Genomic DNA, 19810 nt, shown 5'->3' on the forward strand with positions numbered 1-19810 from the left:
AGCATTATCAACACATAAGCAATATGGTGCCCTGAGTTTGAGTGTAACCTTGGGTAATATCATCAAGGACGTTAGGGGAGATTTATCAAAACCTGTGCAGAGGAAATGCATAGCATTGGCCATAGCAACCAATCAGCTCGCTTCTTTCATTTTTAACAAGGCCTTTTCAAAATGAAAGGAGCGATCTGATTGGTTGCTATGGGCAACTTTTCGTTTGCACAGGTTTTGATAAATCTCCCCCTTTGTCTTTGGGACCTTTTGACTTTGACTATGTTCTCCCTGTGTTGATTTCCGCTGGGTTCTCCATTTTCCTCCCACACACCTAAAACATACGGATAGGTTAACTGGCTTCTAATGAAATTGGCCGTAGCAAGCTTAGCTGTATGTGAGACAGAGAGATCTGTAAGCCCTAGTGATATTTGGTATAGTATATCCTATAGGATGACTGTCAGCCCCACCAACTTCTACTGCACCTTGACTGTACATGTTGATTAGCCCTTCATATGTTATTGAGCGACTACAGGAAAATATGGGCCCTTTTGTAGCTCCCCGACTTCAGACATCAGTTTTCGTAGGGACAGACAACCCACTGGTAGCTGTGGGCCCTGTAATTCATCAGCTTGGGTCCCTTATATGCAACCAGTAATCAGCAGAAAGCAGCAGTGGCCGTGGTCCCCCTTATCTGCTGGCTCCTTGAACCTATGGTAGGTCTGACCTTGTGGAATGTTCAAGGCGAATCATTTGGTCCCACCCCAAGAGAACTGAGGGGGTCACATGACTGTCAGCCCGACGTGGTTCTACTGCACCTTGACTATGTATGTTGATTAGCCCGTTCATGAGCAAGTACAGGAAAATATGGGCCCTTATTTAACCCCCGACTTGGGACATCAGTTTTGATAGGAACAGACATAGACTGCTAGGGTAATTACTATGAAAACAGCATCTGGGCCCCGTTTTTCAAATCTTTCAGCATGATAATCCACTAGTTGCTGTGGGCCCTGTAATTCATCAACTTGGGTCCCTTACATGCAGGGCTCAAGTCCTGCAGGAACTCATGGGAACTGAGTTCCTGCACTTTTTCCACAGCAGGAATGCAGTTCCCATTAGTAGGAGTCCTGCAGGACATGCCCTTAAAGGGGTACTCCACCCCTAGCCATCTTATCCCCTATCCAAAGTATAGGGGTTAAGATGTCTGATCATGGGAGTCCTACTGCTGGGAACCCCCGCGATCCCGGCTGCAGCACCCCAGACATCCGGTGCATGGAGCGAGCTTTGCTCTGTGCCGGATGAATGGTGAGACGGGGCATAGGCTTGTGATGTCCCAGTAATGCCCCCTCCCATAGACTTGCATTGAGGGGCTGCGACGTCACCATCCGGCGCTGCACCCAATGTTCTAGGGTATAAGATATCTAGTACCCCTTTAAGTGGAAATCTTTGGTGAGTTCCCACACTTTTTTTCCCAGGACTTGACCCCCGGCTACATGCAACCAGTAAACAGCAGAAAGCAGCAATGGCTGGAGTCAAGGTGGTGTTCAAGGTGACATCATTTAGACTGGAGGGGGGGGGGGGGAGGGTGTCACCTGACTGTCAGCCCGACCGGCTTCAACTGCACCCGGTCTATACATGTTGATTAGCCCTTCATATGTAAATGGGCGACTACAGGAAAAATATGGGCCCTTTTCTAACCCCCGACCATTACAGAAATGATTGCATGTTATTTTTGCCCACTTTTAATAGGAAATTTGCAGTCACCTTACGAGCACTGCTCTGCATTTAGCGGATAAATCTTTAAATACGTCGGGAAATGTTTGGGCCCATTGTTAAGGCTGGAGCGGCCCTATTATTGCAGATCTTTTTTGTGCCATTGTTGAAATGTAAATTAAATTCTCTGGCATTATGGAGCTGAAAGCGCGGTGCCATGTGCCGGCGTACGGGGAGGTGTTACTTGGAGCGAGCGGGCTATTGATGAGCGGCGGGGGGCGTTTGTTCTTGGAAAGGGCTCAGGCTGAGAATTAAACTTAACAGGAGACTTTATACTGATCTGTTTTTTCGCCTGGCACAAAGATCTTAGAGAGAATTGTACAGGCTTGGAGTCTTTTGGCCTTCAGCAGACGGATGTTTTGTCTACACACACAGGCTGTGAGATGTGGCCTATATATATATCAGTGTTTTCCAAACCACGTTCCTCCAGCTGTTGCAAAACTACAACTCCTAGTCATCCTCCAGCACACAAATGGGGAAAAACGCCCTCTAAGGCAGTGGATTCCAACTAGGGTGCCTCCACCCCTTTAAAGCAGTGTTTCTCATCAACCAGGGTGCTTCCAGCTGTAGCAAAACTACTACTCCCAGCATGTCCGGACAGCCGTTGGCTGTCCGGACATGCTGGGAGTTGTAGTTTTGCAACAGCTGGAGGCACCCTGATTGGAAAACGCTGCCCTAGAGGTTTCCTCTACAGGGTGTTTTTCCCCATTTGTGTGCTGGAGGATGACTCTTTGTGAGTTAAGGATTTGCCATTGCACGGGCATGGTGGGAGTTGTAGTTTTGCAACAGCTGGAGGCACACAGTTTGGGAAATGCAGTAGGTAGAAGAAGTCCCGGCACACACGGGTTGGATGCAAAATCACCAAGTGTTTATTCATATGCATAGCAATACAGCGGCTCACGGCGCGTTTCGGCCACCTTGTGGCCTTCATCAACTGATTTCACGAGGTGTCCGAAACGCGTCCTGTGAGCCGCTGTATTGCTATTCATATGAATAAACACTTGAGGTGATTTTGCATCCAACTCGTATGTGCCGGGACTTCTTCTACCTACTGCATATGTCTACTGGTCCACGTGCACCACACTACAGACGAGTGCCGACTCCTTCTACTTCTATCTACCACAATTTGGGAAATGCTGCTCTATATTCAGAGCTGAAGCGCAGCGGCTGAAGCTATGGACCCCAATGTAACTGTCGGGCAAACCGCGGTGCAGACTTTCTCCCTTTTAACCCATTAGTGCACATTGACATTCATGGATGTCATGGGAGGTGATACGTTTACATTGTGGTGATAACATGGACGCAGCTGTACACCTTGGGGGGGGGGGGGGGGAAGATTTATCAAAACCTGTCCAGAGAAAAAGTTGCTGAGTTGCCCATAGCAACCGATCAGATCGCTTCTTTCATTTGGACAGGTTTTGATAAATCTTCCCCCCCGCCATCCATATGTTTAATCATTTAAGCACCACAATCAATCCTGATCACATAATGGGGGAGATTTATCAAAACCTGTGCAAAGGAAAAGTTGCCCAGTTGCCCATAGCAACCAATCAGATCGCTTCTTTCATTTAAAAAAAATAAATGGCCTCTGAAAAATTATAGAAGCCATCTGATTGGTTGCTATGGGCAACTGGTCAACTTTTCCTTTGCACAGGTTTTGATAAATCTCCCCCATTATGTGATCAGGATTGATTGTGGTGCTTAAATGATTAAACATATGGATGGCGGGGGGGGGGTGAGATTTATCAAAATCTGTCCAGAGGAAAGGTTGCTGAGTTACCCATAGCAACCAATCAGATCGCTTCTTTCATTATGTAACAAGGTATACCATTATAGTTACCATTATAATCCTGGGTCATTTAAAGGGTTATTCCTACAAGATATGCCATAAATGTCTAATACATGCGGGTCTCAGTGGTGGGACCAGAGTATATCTCATGATTGAGTGTCCCTTGGCTCCCTTAGCCTGGTTGCAGCTTTCAGAGGTAATTGGAAAGCCGAAAACTGCAGAAGAGGCTGTTTATGTAACTCCTATTAACCTCTATGGGAGTTACATAAACAGTTTTGCACTGCTAGTTAAGCTGTTTCTATAATTCGGGAATAATGGCAACTGTGTACTTCATGGTGCTACAATGTGTGCGCAACCCCTATTACAGGGCTTAAGTCCTGCAGGAACGCATGGGAACGGAGTTCCTGCTCTTTTTCCACAGTGGAAACACTGTTCCCATCAATAGAACTCCCATTGGATCAGCCCTTGAGTGGAAATGTTGGGTGAGTTCCCACAATTTTTTTTCCCCAGGACTTGACCACTGCCCTATTAATGTCAATGTTAGTTACATCGGACAGGCCCAGGGAGGGTTGGTGAGCACTCAAGATAGGTGCGGGTCCCAGAGGTAGGACCAGCGACTTTTTGACATTCATATCGTATCCTGCAATACAAAACCCTTGCCTATGTGGTTTGCCTTTCTTATTTTGCCTTTGCAACCTCCCTTGTCTGTCCTGCCATTGCAATAGTCAGGGTGGACTGTTTTATGCTAGTGGTCTAGGAATGGATTAAAAAAAACCTTGCCAAAACAGTACCACTTTTATCCACAAGTTGTGTGTAGTACTTTCACCTCAGTCCAATTCACTGCAATACCAGATGCAACCTGTGGACAGGAGTGGTGCTGTTTTTGCAAAAATGAAGCAGCATTTTAATCTTGGACAACCCCTTTAAAGGGGTACTCCGGTGAAAACCTTTTTTCTTTTAAATCAACTGGTGGCAGAAATTTAAACATATTTGTAAATTACTTCTATTAAAAAATCTTAATCCTTCCTGTACTTATTAGCTGATGAATACTACAGAGGAAATTCTTTTCTTTTTGGAATGCTCTCTGATGACATCACAAGCACAGTTCTCTCTGCTGATATTATAATAATAATAACACTTTATTTATTGTTGTCCTTAGTGGGATTTGAACCCAAGTCCCCAGCACTGCAAAGCAGCAGTGCTAACCACTGAGCCACCATACTGCCCTTAGCATACACCTGCTATGCATGGTTGCTAAAATGGACAGAGATGTCAGCAGAGAGCACTGTGCTCATGATATCATCAGTGTTCCAAAAAGAAAGGAATTTCCTCTGTAGCATTCAGCAGCTAATAAGTACTGGAAGGATTAAGATTTTTTAATAGAAGTAATTTACAAATATGTTTTAACTTTCTGCCACCAGTTGATTTAAAAGAAAAAAGGTTTTCACCGGAGTACCCCTTTAATGTCTGTCTGGTCCTACTTCTAGACTGCAGGCTCTGTGCACATTGCGTCTTAATACTACATTGAGTATATGGACCAGGAATGCTCCTTTACATTATATCTACCACTTGTCCTGCAATCTACAAGGCCCTAAATACATAGCTTTAAAAATAAAAATAAAAAAAAAGGGGGGGGGGGGGGGGGGGAGAGTTATAGCTGATGGGACTCTAATGGGGTAAAAAGTAAATTGAAACTTTTAAGTCCTTACATTGACTGTTTTGTTTTTTTACTGATTATAGCCAGGTACAGAAACCTGTTCTTTTTTTCGAATGTTTGTCTTTTTTTTTTTTTTTTTTGTACATTATCATGGGAGCATCCATGTTGCCTGAGCTGTTTTTAACAGCATTACAGCAGACTCCGTGGATATCGGCAACAAAAGACAGGAGCTGTCCTATTGCCACTAATGGGAAATGTTTCTAGACATGCTCTGTGACCTTTTAAAGAGGTCATTTCACAGGGAGGGGGAGACCGAGCTCCAACTGTCTTCTCTATATACAGATGTCACTTCTCACTGTAATGCTGTACAAATTGCATTCAAGCAGTCTCCTCCAGAATAGGAAATTACTATGGGCTTAGTTTTAGGTCTAGTGGCCAGAATGAGAACTGCAAGATTGTAGGATTATTTAAAATTTTATATATAATGTATTAAAATGGAAAATTGGAAAAAAATATATTTCCAAAAATTAGAATTAAATATCTTTTTAGCTTTAAAACTTGATTTGACCAACTAATGATTTTCTGATGACACATTTCCTTGTCTTGTCTCGAATATTAACCCTTAAATAGGATGTCCATGTTAGTGATCTGTTCCTCTTAGGCTGTATTTCTTGTATACAGATTTTATTTTCTCGTATATTTTTTCTTTGTACGTTCCAGTTTATCCTGCAGTAATGCCCAGCCAGCAGCCAACCTACCAAGGCATGGTCAACGTACAGCAGCCTCAGCACCAGACGTTGGTCAGCGGCCAACATGGTAACATTGCCAATCCCATCCACGGTGTAATGGTGCAGCACTCCTCAGTGCCCTCATACCAGGTAATACCAGTTGTGATAAGGCATTTTATACAAGTATTGTACTGGCAGCTGCCCAGATACATTGCCGTTGGGTTATTTTCACCTTATAAAATACAGTGATCCCTCAACTTACAATGGCCTCAACATACAATAGTTTCAACATACAATGATCTTTTCTGGACCATTGTAACTTGAAACCAGACTCAACATACAATGCTATGGAATCTGCAAAATGGGTCAAGGGCTGGAAGAACCGACCAATCAGAATGTACATTTCACTGGTAAAACCCCTGTAAAGTGCATGCACTGACTGTTATCTGGTAGTGCCCCTACAGTACAGGGAGGTATTACATGTTCTGTACTCTTTACCTGCATTACTGAAGTGCATGCACTGACTGGTGTCTGGTAGCGCCCCCTACAGTACAGGGAGGTATTACATGTTCTGTACTCTTTACCTGTATTACTGAAGTGCATGCACTGACTGGTGTCTGGTAGTGCCCCCTACACTACAGGAAGGTATTACATGTTCTGTACTCTTTACCTGTATTACTGAAGTGTATACACTGACTGGTGTCTGGTAGCGCCCCCTACAGTACAGGGAGGTATTACATGTTCTGTACTCTTTACCTGTATTACTGAAGTGTATGCACTGACTGGTGTCTGGTAGCGCCCCCTACAGTACAGGAAGGTATTACATGTTCTGTACTCTTTACCTGTATTACTGAAGTGTATACACTGACTGGTGTCTGGTAGTGCCCCCTACAGTACAGGGAGGTATTACATGTTCTGTACTCTTTACCTGTATTACTGAAGTGTATGCACTGACTGGTGTCTGGTAGCGCCCCCTACAGTACAGGGAGGTATTACATGTTCTGTACTCTTTACCTGTATTACTGAAGTGCATACACTGACTGGTGTCTGGTAGCGCCCCCTACAGTGCAGGGAGGTATTACATGTTCTTTACTCTTTACCTGTATTACTGAAGTGCATAAACTGACTGGTGTCTGGTAGCGCCCCCTACAGTACAGGGAGGTATTACATGTTCTGTACTCTTTTCCTGTGCCAGGGTTAGCTGCTCCTTTTGGACATCAGGTGAGGGCGGCTCCATTTGACTTTTTTTTTTTAGGACAGTGCGTGTTCTGTACAGGACCTTGAAGAAGCTTCTGTCCTCTACATAGACCAGGGTTTCCCATAGGGGGTGTCTCCAGCTGTTGCAAAACTACAACTCCCAGCATGCCTGGACAGCCGAAGGCTGTCCGGGCATGCTGGGAGTTGTAGTTTTGCAACAGCTGGAGGCACCCTCTTTAGGAAACACTGAAATAGACAATGATTTACAGCTCCCAGCAGATCGTTCTAACTTTTATATGTAAGGACTTGCTTTATCTATATTAGTTATCTACTTGTTTTTGTTTAATACTCACTTTTTTCCTATTTTTGGATGACATTTTGGTGGCTTCGGAACCAATTACCAGGTTTCCATAGAGTTATGGACTCAACATACAATGGTTTCAACATACAATGGTCGTCCTGGAACCAATTAATATTGTAACTTGAGGGACCACTGTAATCTATTGATGGATTTGTTTTATTAGGTTCCCGTTCGGCAAGGCTCCCAGTCTGTGCCACAACAGCCATATCACCAACAGGTGCTCATTCCTAACCAGTCCCACCACCAGGGACAGTTACCGATCACAGGGATGCCAGTTTACTACAGCGTCATCTCGCCAGGACAGCATAATAACCTGAGGTATGGACAGTCTATCACATATATACAGTCCTCTATAATAGTGGTCTCCTACCTATTGGACCTCCAGATGTTGCAAAACTACAACTCCCAGCATGCCCGGACAGCCAATGGCTGTCCGGGCATGCTGAGAGTTGTAGTTTTGCAACATCTGGAGGTCCGCAGGTTGAAGACCACTGCTCTATAATATAAGGACATTTTACAACAATACCACTTGTATTTCACAGCTCCTCAGTGGGGTATATGCAGCATCCAGGATCTGACCAGATGCAATTTCCAAGGACGACATCTCCTTGTAGCTCTCTGCCAGGTCCTCAGTGTGCAGGTATCTATACGTTTCATGTGTGTGGTACATATAGAGATATATGGGATAGATAGAAGCATGCCTGCTTTTGCAAAAAATAAAATAAAACACAAAATCAAAACAAAAGAACGCCACCACACCTGTCCACTGGCTGCCTCTCATTTTCAGCACTCACTTGTTGTCATTAGCTGCAATACCAGACAAGGCCTCTGAACAGACGGGGCGCTGTTTCCAAAGCATTTTTTCTAATGCTGTTTTTTTTTTTATTATCTCCAAATATTTCAACAGTACCAGCACCGCCCCCTCCTGGTGGAATGTTAATGATGCAGTTTAATGTTCCTAACAACCACCCACCACCTCAAACACATTCACCGCCTCAGTGGAAGCCAAATAAATATTATTGTGACCATCAGAGGGCTCATAAAACGGCAGAGTATGGGAGCTTGGATCTGTCTACACAGGTAAATGAGGGGGAGTTTTTTTTTTTTTTTAGAGATTTATCTGGTTGTAAATGGCTGTTGAATATTTCTTGTGACTCTGGATTCTGCATAGATAAATGATGGGAATATCTCATGTTTGGCCATGTAGAATGTTGTTTCATCTAACTGCTAGCTGTATGGGTATTGTAACAAAGCAGTATAGTTTATGGACATCTGTCCGTCCAGTTAAGCCTATTACCTGCAGGGTTGATCCAGAAGAAGGCGAAAACCCTAGAGGTTAGAAGCCAGTTCTCCCTGATTGACCCTTCTTCAAAATCGAAGACAGGGTTTCCCAACTAGGGTGTCTCCAGCTGTTACAAAACTACAACTCCCAGCATGCCCGGACAGCCAAAGGCGGTCCAGGCATGCTGGGAGTTGTAGTTTTGCAACAGCTGGAGGCACCCTGGTTGGGAAACACTGAACTAGATAGATAGATAGATATCTATCCATCATCAATGTAATTTAATAGATGTGGGATGGATGGATGTGGGATGGATGGATGTGGGATGGATGGATGGATATGGGATGGATGGATGGATGGATATAGTATGGGATTGGATGGATCCATAGATATGGGATGGATCCATAGATATGGGATGGATGGATGGATAGATATGAAATGGATGGATGGATAGATATGAAATGGATGGATATGAGATGGATGGATGCATATGAGATGAGAGAGATTTGAGATAGATATGTGGTAGAGGGTGTGATGCAGGGCAGATGGCATTAACCCCTTGTATTCGTGACTCCAGGGCATGATTTATCTTCAATACCACCAGAAGGTATCCTGGGCTAGGCACGGGGGCAATAATGACTCCAACGCCAAGTTACGGAAAATGGTAGCTTTACTGAGTGACAGATGGTGCAGCCTATACAATGTAGCGGGGCCCACAGCGGTGACCAGTGACTTGAGAGACCTTAAGGGCTTGCTGGGACTTGCAGTGATCAGTGACTGACTTGACTTGACTGGAGACAGACTAAGCTGTCTCTTTAGTTTACTTGCAGACTTGTAGCTTGTGGCTGTAGACTTGACTTGAGGCTCCTATGACTCCAGACTCTTAGGCTCGACTGCACCTCTGCAAAGACTCAGGAACTAAGAGAGAGAAGAGACTCCTCCTGGGGCTTTTATTGGGGAGACTCCGGTGGGGTCCCATTGGTCACCCTTAAGTCACCTGGTCACTGATACCTCCTGGGTAACAATCACATGACAAGTCACATGACAACTGGTGATCACATGTTAACCTTTCTTAAATTTATTACACTTCTTTACACAATTTACAGCATAATACATGACAAAACATACAGTATGTACATAAGGGGATGGGTGTAAGGGGGGCCCAGGGGACACTGCAGGGAGGCTGCCTGACAGGGGTAACAACTCCCATACTGGGCCAACATAGATAGATAGAGAGATAGATATGAGATGGATAGATATGAGATAGAGGGATAGATATGAGATAGATGGATAGATATGAGACGGATAGATAGATATGAGATGGATGGATTGACAGCTATGGAATAGTCAATCTCCTGCCTGTCAAAAATTGTATGGGACATCTTATCTTCCCTGTACTGAGCACAGGAGGGGAGGTGTAGCATGCAAGTACTGTGTGCAGCACCTAAAACATTCCCTCAGAGAATTGGTAGAAATCGTCTCTGCTCCAATCAGGACAATAAGAGAGGAAGCAATTACATCTTCCTGTCACATAAGAATACACAGGGAGCAGGAGAAGCCATCACACCTGTCATGTAAGGAGCATTTTTCGGGGGTTGCCCCCCCCCCCTCCGCCCCTTCGGATGCACATGCTTGTACCACACAAGCATTGATCTGTTGGGGTCTAGTTGTCTTCTCTCACCAGCTCACTACTATGCCTGACTTGTGTAGGTAATCGGGGAGAGAAGCTCTCAGCTGTGCACTTCGCTCACCTCTAACTAGCAGTCAGTGGTGGTCTGAACACCCAGACCCAACCAATCAACATTTTTGTGACTTGTTAAAAAATGTTATCTATTATTTTTTAACACAAAAATGCTTCTTTCTATTTGGATGTAGACCGGTAAAGTATTGTATGTGTCCTTTGTTCTCTTTTGCAGCATAGTTCACATCTAAGCAGTCCAATAACTTCGCCCAATCAGTCACCGGTTCCTGTCCAAATAACCAACATGAAAAATATCCGCCCTGGTTTAACACCTCTCCCTCTAGTTCCGCACTTTTCTAGACCATTTGCTCCAGGACAAGGTAAGTGTTGATAGATTTGTCTAAGAAAATATAGCATTGCATCCTGTTTGATGTGGGCAGTTTTCAAGCCTTAAAGGGGTACTCTGCCCCTAGACATCTTATCACCTATCCTAAGGATAGGGGATAAAATATCTGATTGCGAGGGTCCGGCCGATGGGACCTCCACAATCTTTTTCAGGCACCCGCTGTTCTGAACATTATGTTCAGAACGCTGGGTTCAAGTACACAGTGACCCCACCAGCAGAATAGTAAGTGCAGCTCTGGAGTATAATACAGGATATAACTCAGGATCAGTACAGGATAAGTAATGTAATGTATGTACACAGTGACCTCACCAGCAGAATAGTGAGTATAGGTCTGGAGTATAATACAGGATATAACTCAAGATTAGTACAGGATAAGTAATGTATGTACACAGTGACCTCACCAGCAGAATAGTGAGTACAGCTCTGGAGTATAATACAGGATATAAATCAAGATTTTCCTAGCTAACGTGACGGAAAATAAGTTATATGAAGACAGGAGGCGAGTATCTTGCATTAAACTTTTTTAATGCCCATAGCAGAAAATTACAGACAATTCATTTACTTCAGTATAAGAAAATTTCATTAAAACCACAACTTCCAGCAGCCCCTGGATCCCCCCCCCCCCCCCCCCCCCCCAATGGGTCGGCAACCCTAAATAAGGGGCTGTCTGGCTCTCCTCCTCCTCTTTCTTTCGTGCGAACTCCGGAACAGCGCACGGAATATGTCACACCGGAAGCACTCCGACGTTAATCGAAACTCCGACTCCTGGTAACCGGATGTCAAGGCCAACCGGGCCTCAACCAACTGTGTTCTAACTGGAACAGAAAAACATAACGACTGTAATTCAGGGACGCCTCAGTCTCTGCCGTGTAGAAGAAAGTTCCGTTCTTCAATAGCCTGAAATGATAAAGAAACACCATAACAGGGTTGGGTAGGGAGGGAAGATACTCGCCTCCTGTTCATATAACTTTTATTTTCCGTCACGTTAGCTAGGAAAATCTCGATTTATATATCAGACAGGAGGCTCATATCTTGCAAGTTTAAAGCTAACTGTGCTTAACATAAAGATATAAGAACAGACATGTCATAGTACGGACACAGAAACGTGTGTTTGTGGCCTAAAATAAAACTGCCTAAAAGTAGTCTCGGACAACCAATCGGCGGCCAATAATAGGTCCGAAAGCGAACCTCCTGAAGTAACCACCTTGGTGGCCATAGCCCCTCTAGAAGAGTGGGCACCAAAAAGAGAGATATCAATCCCAGCCATTTCCATGGCTGACCTCACCCACCTGGCCAAAGTAGCCGAGGATACCTGAAGATGAGGTTTGACATACGATATCAATAATTGATTGCGAGACTCGTACGTATGTAGACAGCGTACTACACACAGACGTGGGTTATCCGGAAAAAAGGGGTAGAAGACGGATTGAAGTCCCTTCTTGGTTCTGCGAACCACAAAAAACCGTACCCCTTCCGGCGAAAACTGTCGCCTGGAAATATCCAACGCTTTAACATCCGACACCCGCTTTATGGACACTAAACATAACAGGGTAGTAAGTTTGAGGGATAAAAACTTTAAAGCGAGTGCGTCCTTATCCTCCCAGGAGGAAAATAATTCCAACACACGGAAGACATCCCAAGTACACTGGTATCTAGGACGGGGAGGACGTTTAAATCTTGCTCCCTGTAAGAGCCTACATACAAAAGGATGTTTGCCTACCGGTAACGCGTCCACCGGGCAATGATATGCCGATATGGCGGATCTGTACACGTTCAGTGAACTATAAGATTTACCAGACTCAAAAGAATCCGCTAAATAATTCACTATTACTGAAACAGGTGCTTGAACGGCATCAATTTGCCGTTCACCACACCAACGAACCCACAAAGCCCAGGCTGATCGATACGCCGATCTAGTCCCTGGGGCCCAGGCCAAGGCAAGGAGGTCTCTAGCCGATTGTGAAAGGTCACTACCAGGGTCCGGGACCCCGAAACCAACCACGCAAGCAGTGGAAGGTTGCCCTCCAATACCAAGGGGTGAGGACCCATGGTAGGGTTCGTGAGAAGGCGAGGCGAGTGAGGAATCAACCGAGGATAGTAGATCGTCATCCCTAGTAGAAGGGGAAACCACGGTTGTGTCGGCCTCCAAGGGGTGACCAACACCACCGTCGCCTTCTGACTCAGTACTTGGAGAAGGACTCTGGTAATCATATTGAATGGGGGAAAAACATAGTGCGTCCCCCGCGCCCATATCTGGCGGAATGCGTCCACTGCGGACGCTTGCGGGTCCGGCCTCCAGCTGTAAAAAGCGAGGCAATTGTCGATTGAGGCGGGATGCGAAGAGGTCCATGTGTAACGGACCCCAAAGATCCCCCAAAGCTCGAAAGATCTAAGCGGTCTAACGTCCAATTGCTGGAATCCTTCAAAAAGCGAGAATTCCAGTCCGCCACGATGTTGGACACACCGGGAAGGTATTCCGCAATCGGAATGATGTCCCGGGACAGACAAAAGTGCCAGAACTCGGACGCGATGTCCGCCAGCACTCTGGCTCTCGTACCCCCAAGGCGGTTGACATATTGAACCGCAGCCACGTTGTCCTTGCATAAAAGTACACAACAATTGGCATTGTGAGGGAGAAAACTCCTGATAGTGAAGAACGCTGCCAATGCCAGGGCATTGATGTGGAGGAGTGACTCCTCTGCGGACCATCTCCCTCCTGTAGTGTCCTGCCCGCAACGAGCTCCCCAACCTTGGCGACTCGCATCGGACTCTATTATGACGTCCGGGCAGGAATTGAAGATAGTTCTGCCGTTCCATTCGACGGCATGACGCAGCCACCACTGCAATTCCTCTATTGCCTCCGGACAAAGGGCAACTTCGTCCGCATAGCGGAGACCCTGGCGAAGGTGGAGGGCTTTGAGCCGCATAAGGGCCGATAATGAAGTGGGGCCGGGAAGAGCGCTTGGATGGAGGCCGATAATAGGCCGACTATGCGTGCGATCATCCTCAGAGACACTCGACCTTTGCGTAAGGTCGCCCTGATTTCCTTCCGAATCAGAGTCAACTTGGATTTTGGTAACAGAAGGATGACACGTTTGGTATCCAATAGGAAACCTAGGAATTCCATCTCCTGCGAGGGGGTCAGCACAGACTTCTTGTGATTGATGAGGAATCCTAAGTCCTCTATTAAAGAAACTGCCCATGGACTGTGCAGCAGGGCTTGCGTGCCATGATCAGCAGATCGTCCAGGTATATGATAAGTCGTACCCCCCTGCTCCGGAGAGCAGCCACCACTGGTTTCAGCAATTTGGTGAAACACCAAGGGGCCGAGGATAATCCGAATGGTAGGCAGGTGAACTGACACATTCGGTCCCTCCATAGAAACCTTAGAAAAGGTTGGGAGGATTGGTGAATGGGGACGGTAAGATATGCGTCCTTCAAGTCGATCTTCACTAACCAGTCTCCTGGCCAGAGAAGGTCGCGTAGTAGATGGATACCCTCCATCTTAAAGTGACGATATATCATATCATGTGTTGGTTTAAATCTTAGATTTATCACCGGGCGATAACCGCCATCCTTCTTCTTTATCAAGAAGATGTTGCTTACAAATCCGGGTGACAAAGGGTCTACCTCTATTACCGCCTGTTTGGACAGGAGCTCTTGGAGCTCGTTGTCTATGAGTTCTATGTTTTGTGCTGAGAACCGAATTGGTCGAGGTATAATATTCAGCACGGGAAGAGATTGGAACTCTATCAGGTAGCCTGCTACCGTATTGAGGATCCACACGTCTTCCGTAATCATGGACCAGGCGTGCGTAAAATACATCAGTCTGCCCCCACTACTGTGTGTGGAATGGAAATTGGGCGTGTACTCACCGGTCGGTGGTCGAGATCTCGGAAATCCGCGACCGCCATGTCCCCTCCAGGGGTGTCCTCGAGGGGGAAAGAAAGGGGCTGGCTGGGCCATGGGCAGGGTATATTGTTGTTGAGCGGGAGCAAACTGTTGGTGCGCAGCTCTAACATAGGGCCTATAGGGGGCTGAGTGGCCGGCAGATCGGCCTCTGCCTCTACCGGCCTTACCGAAAACCTTTGTAGGATGGCCCGCTTTCTTCAGTGATGTCTGCGCCTTATCCAGGCTGGAAAATAAGCTGACCACTTTATTAATGTTTTTTATGAGATCGTCTCCAAAGAGGAGACCTTCAGCGGAGGGGCCGAGTTGGGGCTCTAGCTTCATTAAAATCGAACGGCGATGTTCGATTGAACACGCCGTGTTCGCGCTGCCCAGCATGCAGATCGCACGCTGGGCCCAACCTCTCAGTTGTGTGAGATCCACTGGCTGGGCAGCCGAGGCTGCTTGCTCAGATAGATGGATTTAAAATCTTCGTGAGCGGCCCAAGCAAATCTAGTATGCGGTCTTGGATCAGCTTGAAGGATCTTTCGATTCCTTTCTTGGAGTACTTGCCGGCCCGGGTCAAGTATTTAAGGAGGACCGGATCTATCTCCGGGGTGACCGCCACCTTCCTGGCCACATAGGGCCTAGGGCATTCCGCCCTCAGCTTGTTTCGGTTCGTGTGATCCAATGATCGTCTGGTCCAATGCATGTATTGTGCCACGTGTGGCAGTGGTGTCCAGTCACCTGAGCAAGGGTGTGTGATCTCATCAGGGTTGAACAGAGGTTGTCCTTGAGCATCTAAAATTGCCTCACTGGGCATTTCTGGTTCGGCATCAGTATAATCAGCCTGAAACCCCGCATCTTCATCCTCAGAGTCAGTCTGTGGCTTGAGCAGGGTCAGACTCGCCGGACAACTCGTCGTTAGACATGTCGAATGAGTCCGGCTTCGTCCGCCTGGCGAACTTCAGCCCTTTTTTGTTGTTCTCCTTGGGGCCCAAGGGTCGAGAGTGGTCACTGATATGCGGGGTGTGGCAGACTGGGTCAGGTTCTGCCTGGGGCATATTATAAACTTCCCCTGCCGGGGAGTCGGAGTGTACGTTCACATGCTTCCGTTTGTGTGTTACTTTACCCTTAACTGGAGACTCAGTAGAGGTAGAGGGTAAAGAGGGGTCAGAACGTACATTAGCAGCTAGAGCTGCCTGAATGGACTTAGTAATCAAGTCCTGAATTTGGGAAGCAGACATTATCTGTGAGGCTTCAATGTCAATAGCCTCATTAACATGAGTAGAGAACGGGGTGGAATTATCTCCAGCCATCTTACAGCCTAGATGTTAGCAGAAGAAGGGCTACAAGTAGCCCAACTGATTTATGACAGTTGCAAAAAGTTTTATCAATACAGAAAGGCACAGTGCACTCATTAGAGTCCACGAATGCCCTGAACTCCCTAGTATACCTAAAGTGTATGAATACACAAGGGTACAGTGCACTCAATATAGTCCACTGATGCCCGACACTATCTAATAGAAGTTACAAGTAGCCAAGGGACCTCCAAGAGCTCCGGAAGGGCTACAAGTAATATATATATAGATTTTTTGGCAAAACTGGGATCTGTACCTAAAGATGCTGGTGCTCCTCTCACCGCTCGCACAACACTGGCGAGAGGAGGAGGATCCCAGCAAGCAGAGCCCACAGCCGTAGTCTCGCGAGACTACGGCTGTAACTCCTGTGCTAGGATGTGCGGACCCAGCGGAGGCGCGTCACAAGGGGTGCGTCACTCAGACACTCGCCCCGAACGCTGCAGAGCCCGCGAAGAGGACGAGAGCGGAGGGAAGAAGCCGAAGAGGACGTCTCGAAAACAAGGTAAGATGGCGCCTGACAGTAGATAGGAACTATACACCGGAGTGCCAGAACCGGGAAACACAAAGAAAACTCAGAGGAAAAACGCTGTGGAAAGACAGTGCAGGGGACAGAAAGGGCACCAATATATGAATTAAGCAAAAATAATAAATGGAATATAAGAAATACAATAAAATACAATAAAGTATATAATTATATAAAATATGAAAAATATGGAAATACAAACAAAACCAGGATAGCTGGGGAATAGAGGGACACTTGAAAAGGGTCCCCACACACCAGCAAACCTGGTACAATCAAATAACAATCCAGAGAAAAATCAATACTTAACTAGCTGCCATGAGCAGAAAGACAGAGGAGGAGGAGAGCCAGACAGCCCCTTATATAGGGTCGCCGACCCATGGGAGGGAGGATCCATGGGCTGCTGGGAGTTGTAGTTTTAATGAAATTTTCTTATACTGAAGTAAATGAATTGTCTGTAATTTTCTGCTATGGGCACTAAAAAGAAAGTTTAATGCAAGATATGAGCCTCCTGTCTAATATATAACTCAGGATCAGTACAGGATAAGTAATGTAATGTATGTACACAGTGACCTCACCAGCAGAATAGTGAGTACAGCTCTGGGGTATAATACAGGATATAACTCAGGATCAGTACAGGATAAGTAATGTAATGTATGTACACAGTGACCTCACCAGCAGAATAGTGAGTACAGCTCTTGAGGATAATACAGGATATAACTCAGGATCAGTACAGGATAAGTAATGTAATGTATGTACACAGTGACCTCACCAGCAGAATAGTGAGTACAGCTCTGGAGTATAATACAGGATATAACTCAGGATCAGTATATGTAGATTTAGACCGGGTGCCCTAGTAATCCTCTCTGGTTTGGCTTGTGAATATGTTTAGTAACACATAACATTTTCCGATTCTGAGCACTCAGCTGATCACCATCTTTCTTGTCTCTCTCCTTTTTCCCAGCAGGTGATACAAGATATCCGTTACTTGGTCAGCCATTACAATACAATGCTCCTCAATTAGTACATGGACATATAACAAGTCAACAGGTTTATAATCGTGTTCTTGATCCTACATTTCACATCTAGAATATAATGAAGACGTCTCAGGGGATAAAGTTCTCTTTATTATAGATACATAGGCTTTTCTCCAGGGATCCAAGTCACTGGGGGTAAAAGAATGAATGTTTTCATATTTCTTATATGCCAGATAATATGCAATCACATGGGCACATAGCTATAGAAACAGATGTAGACATTTTTTTCACTGTAAATATGATCATAGTAGGCCCAATAACTTCTGCTAGTTAAAAAAAAAAAAAATCTAAAAAAAAAAAAAAAAAAAAAAAAAAACATAAACAAATCTGATCTGTGCATATTCCAGGGTCAGTCTGGACACAGACATGGAAATAGAGGCAAAAAATCCGCCAAGAAAGCTGCTTCCACAGACCTCTCTGCAGGTGAACCTGGTATGTGTGCGTGTGTGTACATACCATTTCATTTTTTCATTTCCTTTCCAGTGCAACGTTTTATTGTGATTTATTAAAATAATAATATCTATTTATTTTTTTTTTTTTTTATTAGGCTACTTACTGGGTTTTCCTACTAACATTATGCACTGATTGGGTTCACTGGACATACAGTATATAAAACATTTATAAAATAAAATATGTATATATTGACAAAACATGGCAAAACAGACATTCACGGAACATCACTTTTTTTCAGGGCTATATTTGCCATTAAGTAGCCATAGGCCTGTGCCTAGGGTGGCAGTGTTGAGGGGGGCAGCACTTCATATTGTCACCTGAATTAAAGAAATACAAATCATAATAATTTCCTACTTTGGTTAAATCCATATTGGTCAGAACTGCTGCTAAACTTACGTTGTGTTGTGTAGTTGTACGGTGTTTATGTATGTAACAATTCTGTTATAGCAGATAAAATTTTTTGAAAATATGTCTACATATCTAGATTTATACACTAGAATTCTATATGTCCTGATCTGTGAGCGGTGTCCAGCCTGTTTAACCCAAATGGTTTCATGTTTCCCTATCCGCAGTTGTTGGGAAGGTCCTAGAAATCACAGAACTGCCTGACGGAATTAGTCGCAAGGATGCAGAAATGCTTTTTGGTGAACTCTTTAAAGTAGGTGCTAAAATTCGGTGGCTCCGGGACCCTCGATCGCAGCAGAACCCGCATCAGCATCATCAGCACTATTGCGGTAGTGGGGAGAGCCATACGAGTACTGAACAAGCCAGCCCCTCTTCAGACTTGGCCTCCACCTACACCATCGTCGCGACGTTCCCCACCGTATCGGCTGCTAAGAATGCACTGAAAGAACACAATAATTTAATGAACAAGTTTAGACTGAGAACAAGCAGAAAACCCTACGACCTTCACATCCTCGAAAGAGCGAGCTCTCAGTAGGAAAAAAAAAAAAGGCGGGGAGATGGCGTCCTGCGATGTCCGCCTTCATCCCACCATCATGATTGGCCTTCGGAAGGGTTTGTGTGTACGCAGAGGCACGGTGTAACTGAAGAACATCCTACAGTGCCGGCAGAGAGTCACCCGTGACTAGGACAGACCTACCCCACCCTTCCCCTTTTATAGCCTGTTTGTTTTATATTTATATTTCTGTATCGGACCCAAAGTTCTCTTGTACAGAAAAAATATGTTGTTCATAATGAATGCCCATGTTGAAAAGAAAAAAGAAAAAAAAAGATGATTTAGAAAAAAATGTCTGTTTTCTAATTTTTTTTTTCCAAAGCCAGCACTTTGTCATCCACTTTAATAGAGCAGGGTGAGGAAATTATTGCTGCACTTAAAGAAAAGTCTATATACATAGATATATATTATAATAATAATAATAGACCTATTACTGTTTTGAAGAGAAGTCTAGATCTTTCCCCCGTCTTCCAAGGGGATGCTGTTAAAAACGACGGACCCTCTTCACTGTGCCCTTCCTAAGTTATATACATTAAGGCTTTGTGAAAGTTCATTGTAAATAAATGGTTTCTCACGAAAGTCATTTTTCTTTAATTGTGGTTCCATTTTTTTGATCCCCATTCTAGTTAGCGTTTGAGCAGCAGGGCAGGTGTTAAAAGCAAATGAGCCGTCAAGTGCTGCATGAAAGGGCCATATTCTGTACGGAATATATTTGACAGCCAACATTCAACTTA

The 19810-nt window shown here is 45.1% G+C and overlaps 1 protein-coding gene across 18 annotated transcripts in view; it reads left to right on the top strand.

The window, feature by feature from the left end:
* Positions 1 to 19356, top strand: part of R3HDM1 (R3H domain containing 1) — a 104717-nt gene extending 85361 nt beyond the window's left edge. For 8 of the 18 annotated variants that reach the window (XM_056536307.1, XM_056536306.1, XM_056536304.1 and 5 more), the window contains 8 exons: positions 5928 to 6085; positions 7657 to 7811; positions 8036 to 8133; positions 8401 to 8573; positions 10689 to 10833; positions 17593 to 17678; positions 18013 to 18097; positions 18691 to 19356. In XM_056536307.1, coding sequence (XP_056392282.1) covers positions 5928 to 6085; positions 7657 to 7811; positions 8036 to 8133; positions 8401 to 8573; positions 10689 to 10833; positions 17593 to 17678; positions 18013 to 18097; positions 18691 to 19058 — 1268 coding nt within the window. In that variant the 3' untranslated portion in view covers positions 19059 to 19356. Of the gene's footprint in view, positions 1 to 5927; positions 6086 to 7656; positions 7812 to 8035; positions 8134 to 8400; positions 8574 to 10688; positions 10834 to 17592; positions 17987 to 18009; positions 18098 to 18690 lie in introns of those variants that run through there. The other 10 variants (XM_056536308.1, XM_056536319.1, XM_056536320.1 and 7 more) reach the window with 8 other exon arrangements.
* The last annotated feature ends 454 nt before the right edge of the window (positions 19357 to 19810 follow it).

The sequence above is a fragment of the Hyla sarda genome, chromosome 8 (assembly GCF_029499605.1).
Source record: "Hyla sarda isolate aHylSar1 chromosome 8, aHylSar1.hap1, whole genome shotgun sequence".
NCBI classification, from domain to species: Eukaryota; Metazoa; Chordata; class Amphibia; order Anura; family Hylidae; genus Hyla; species Hyla sarda.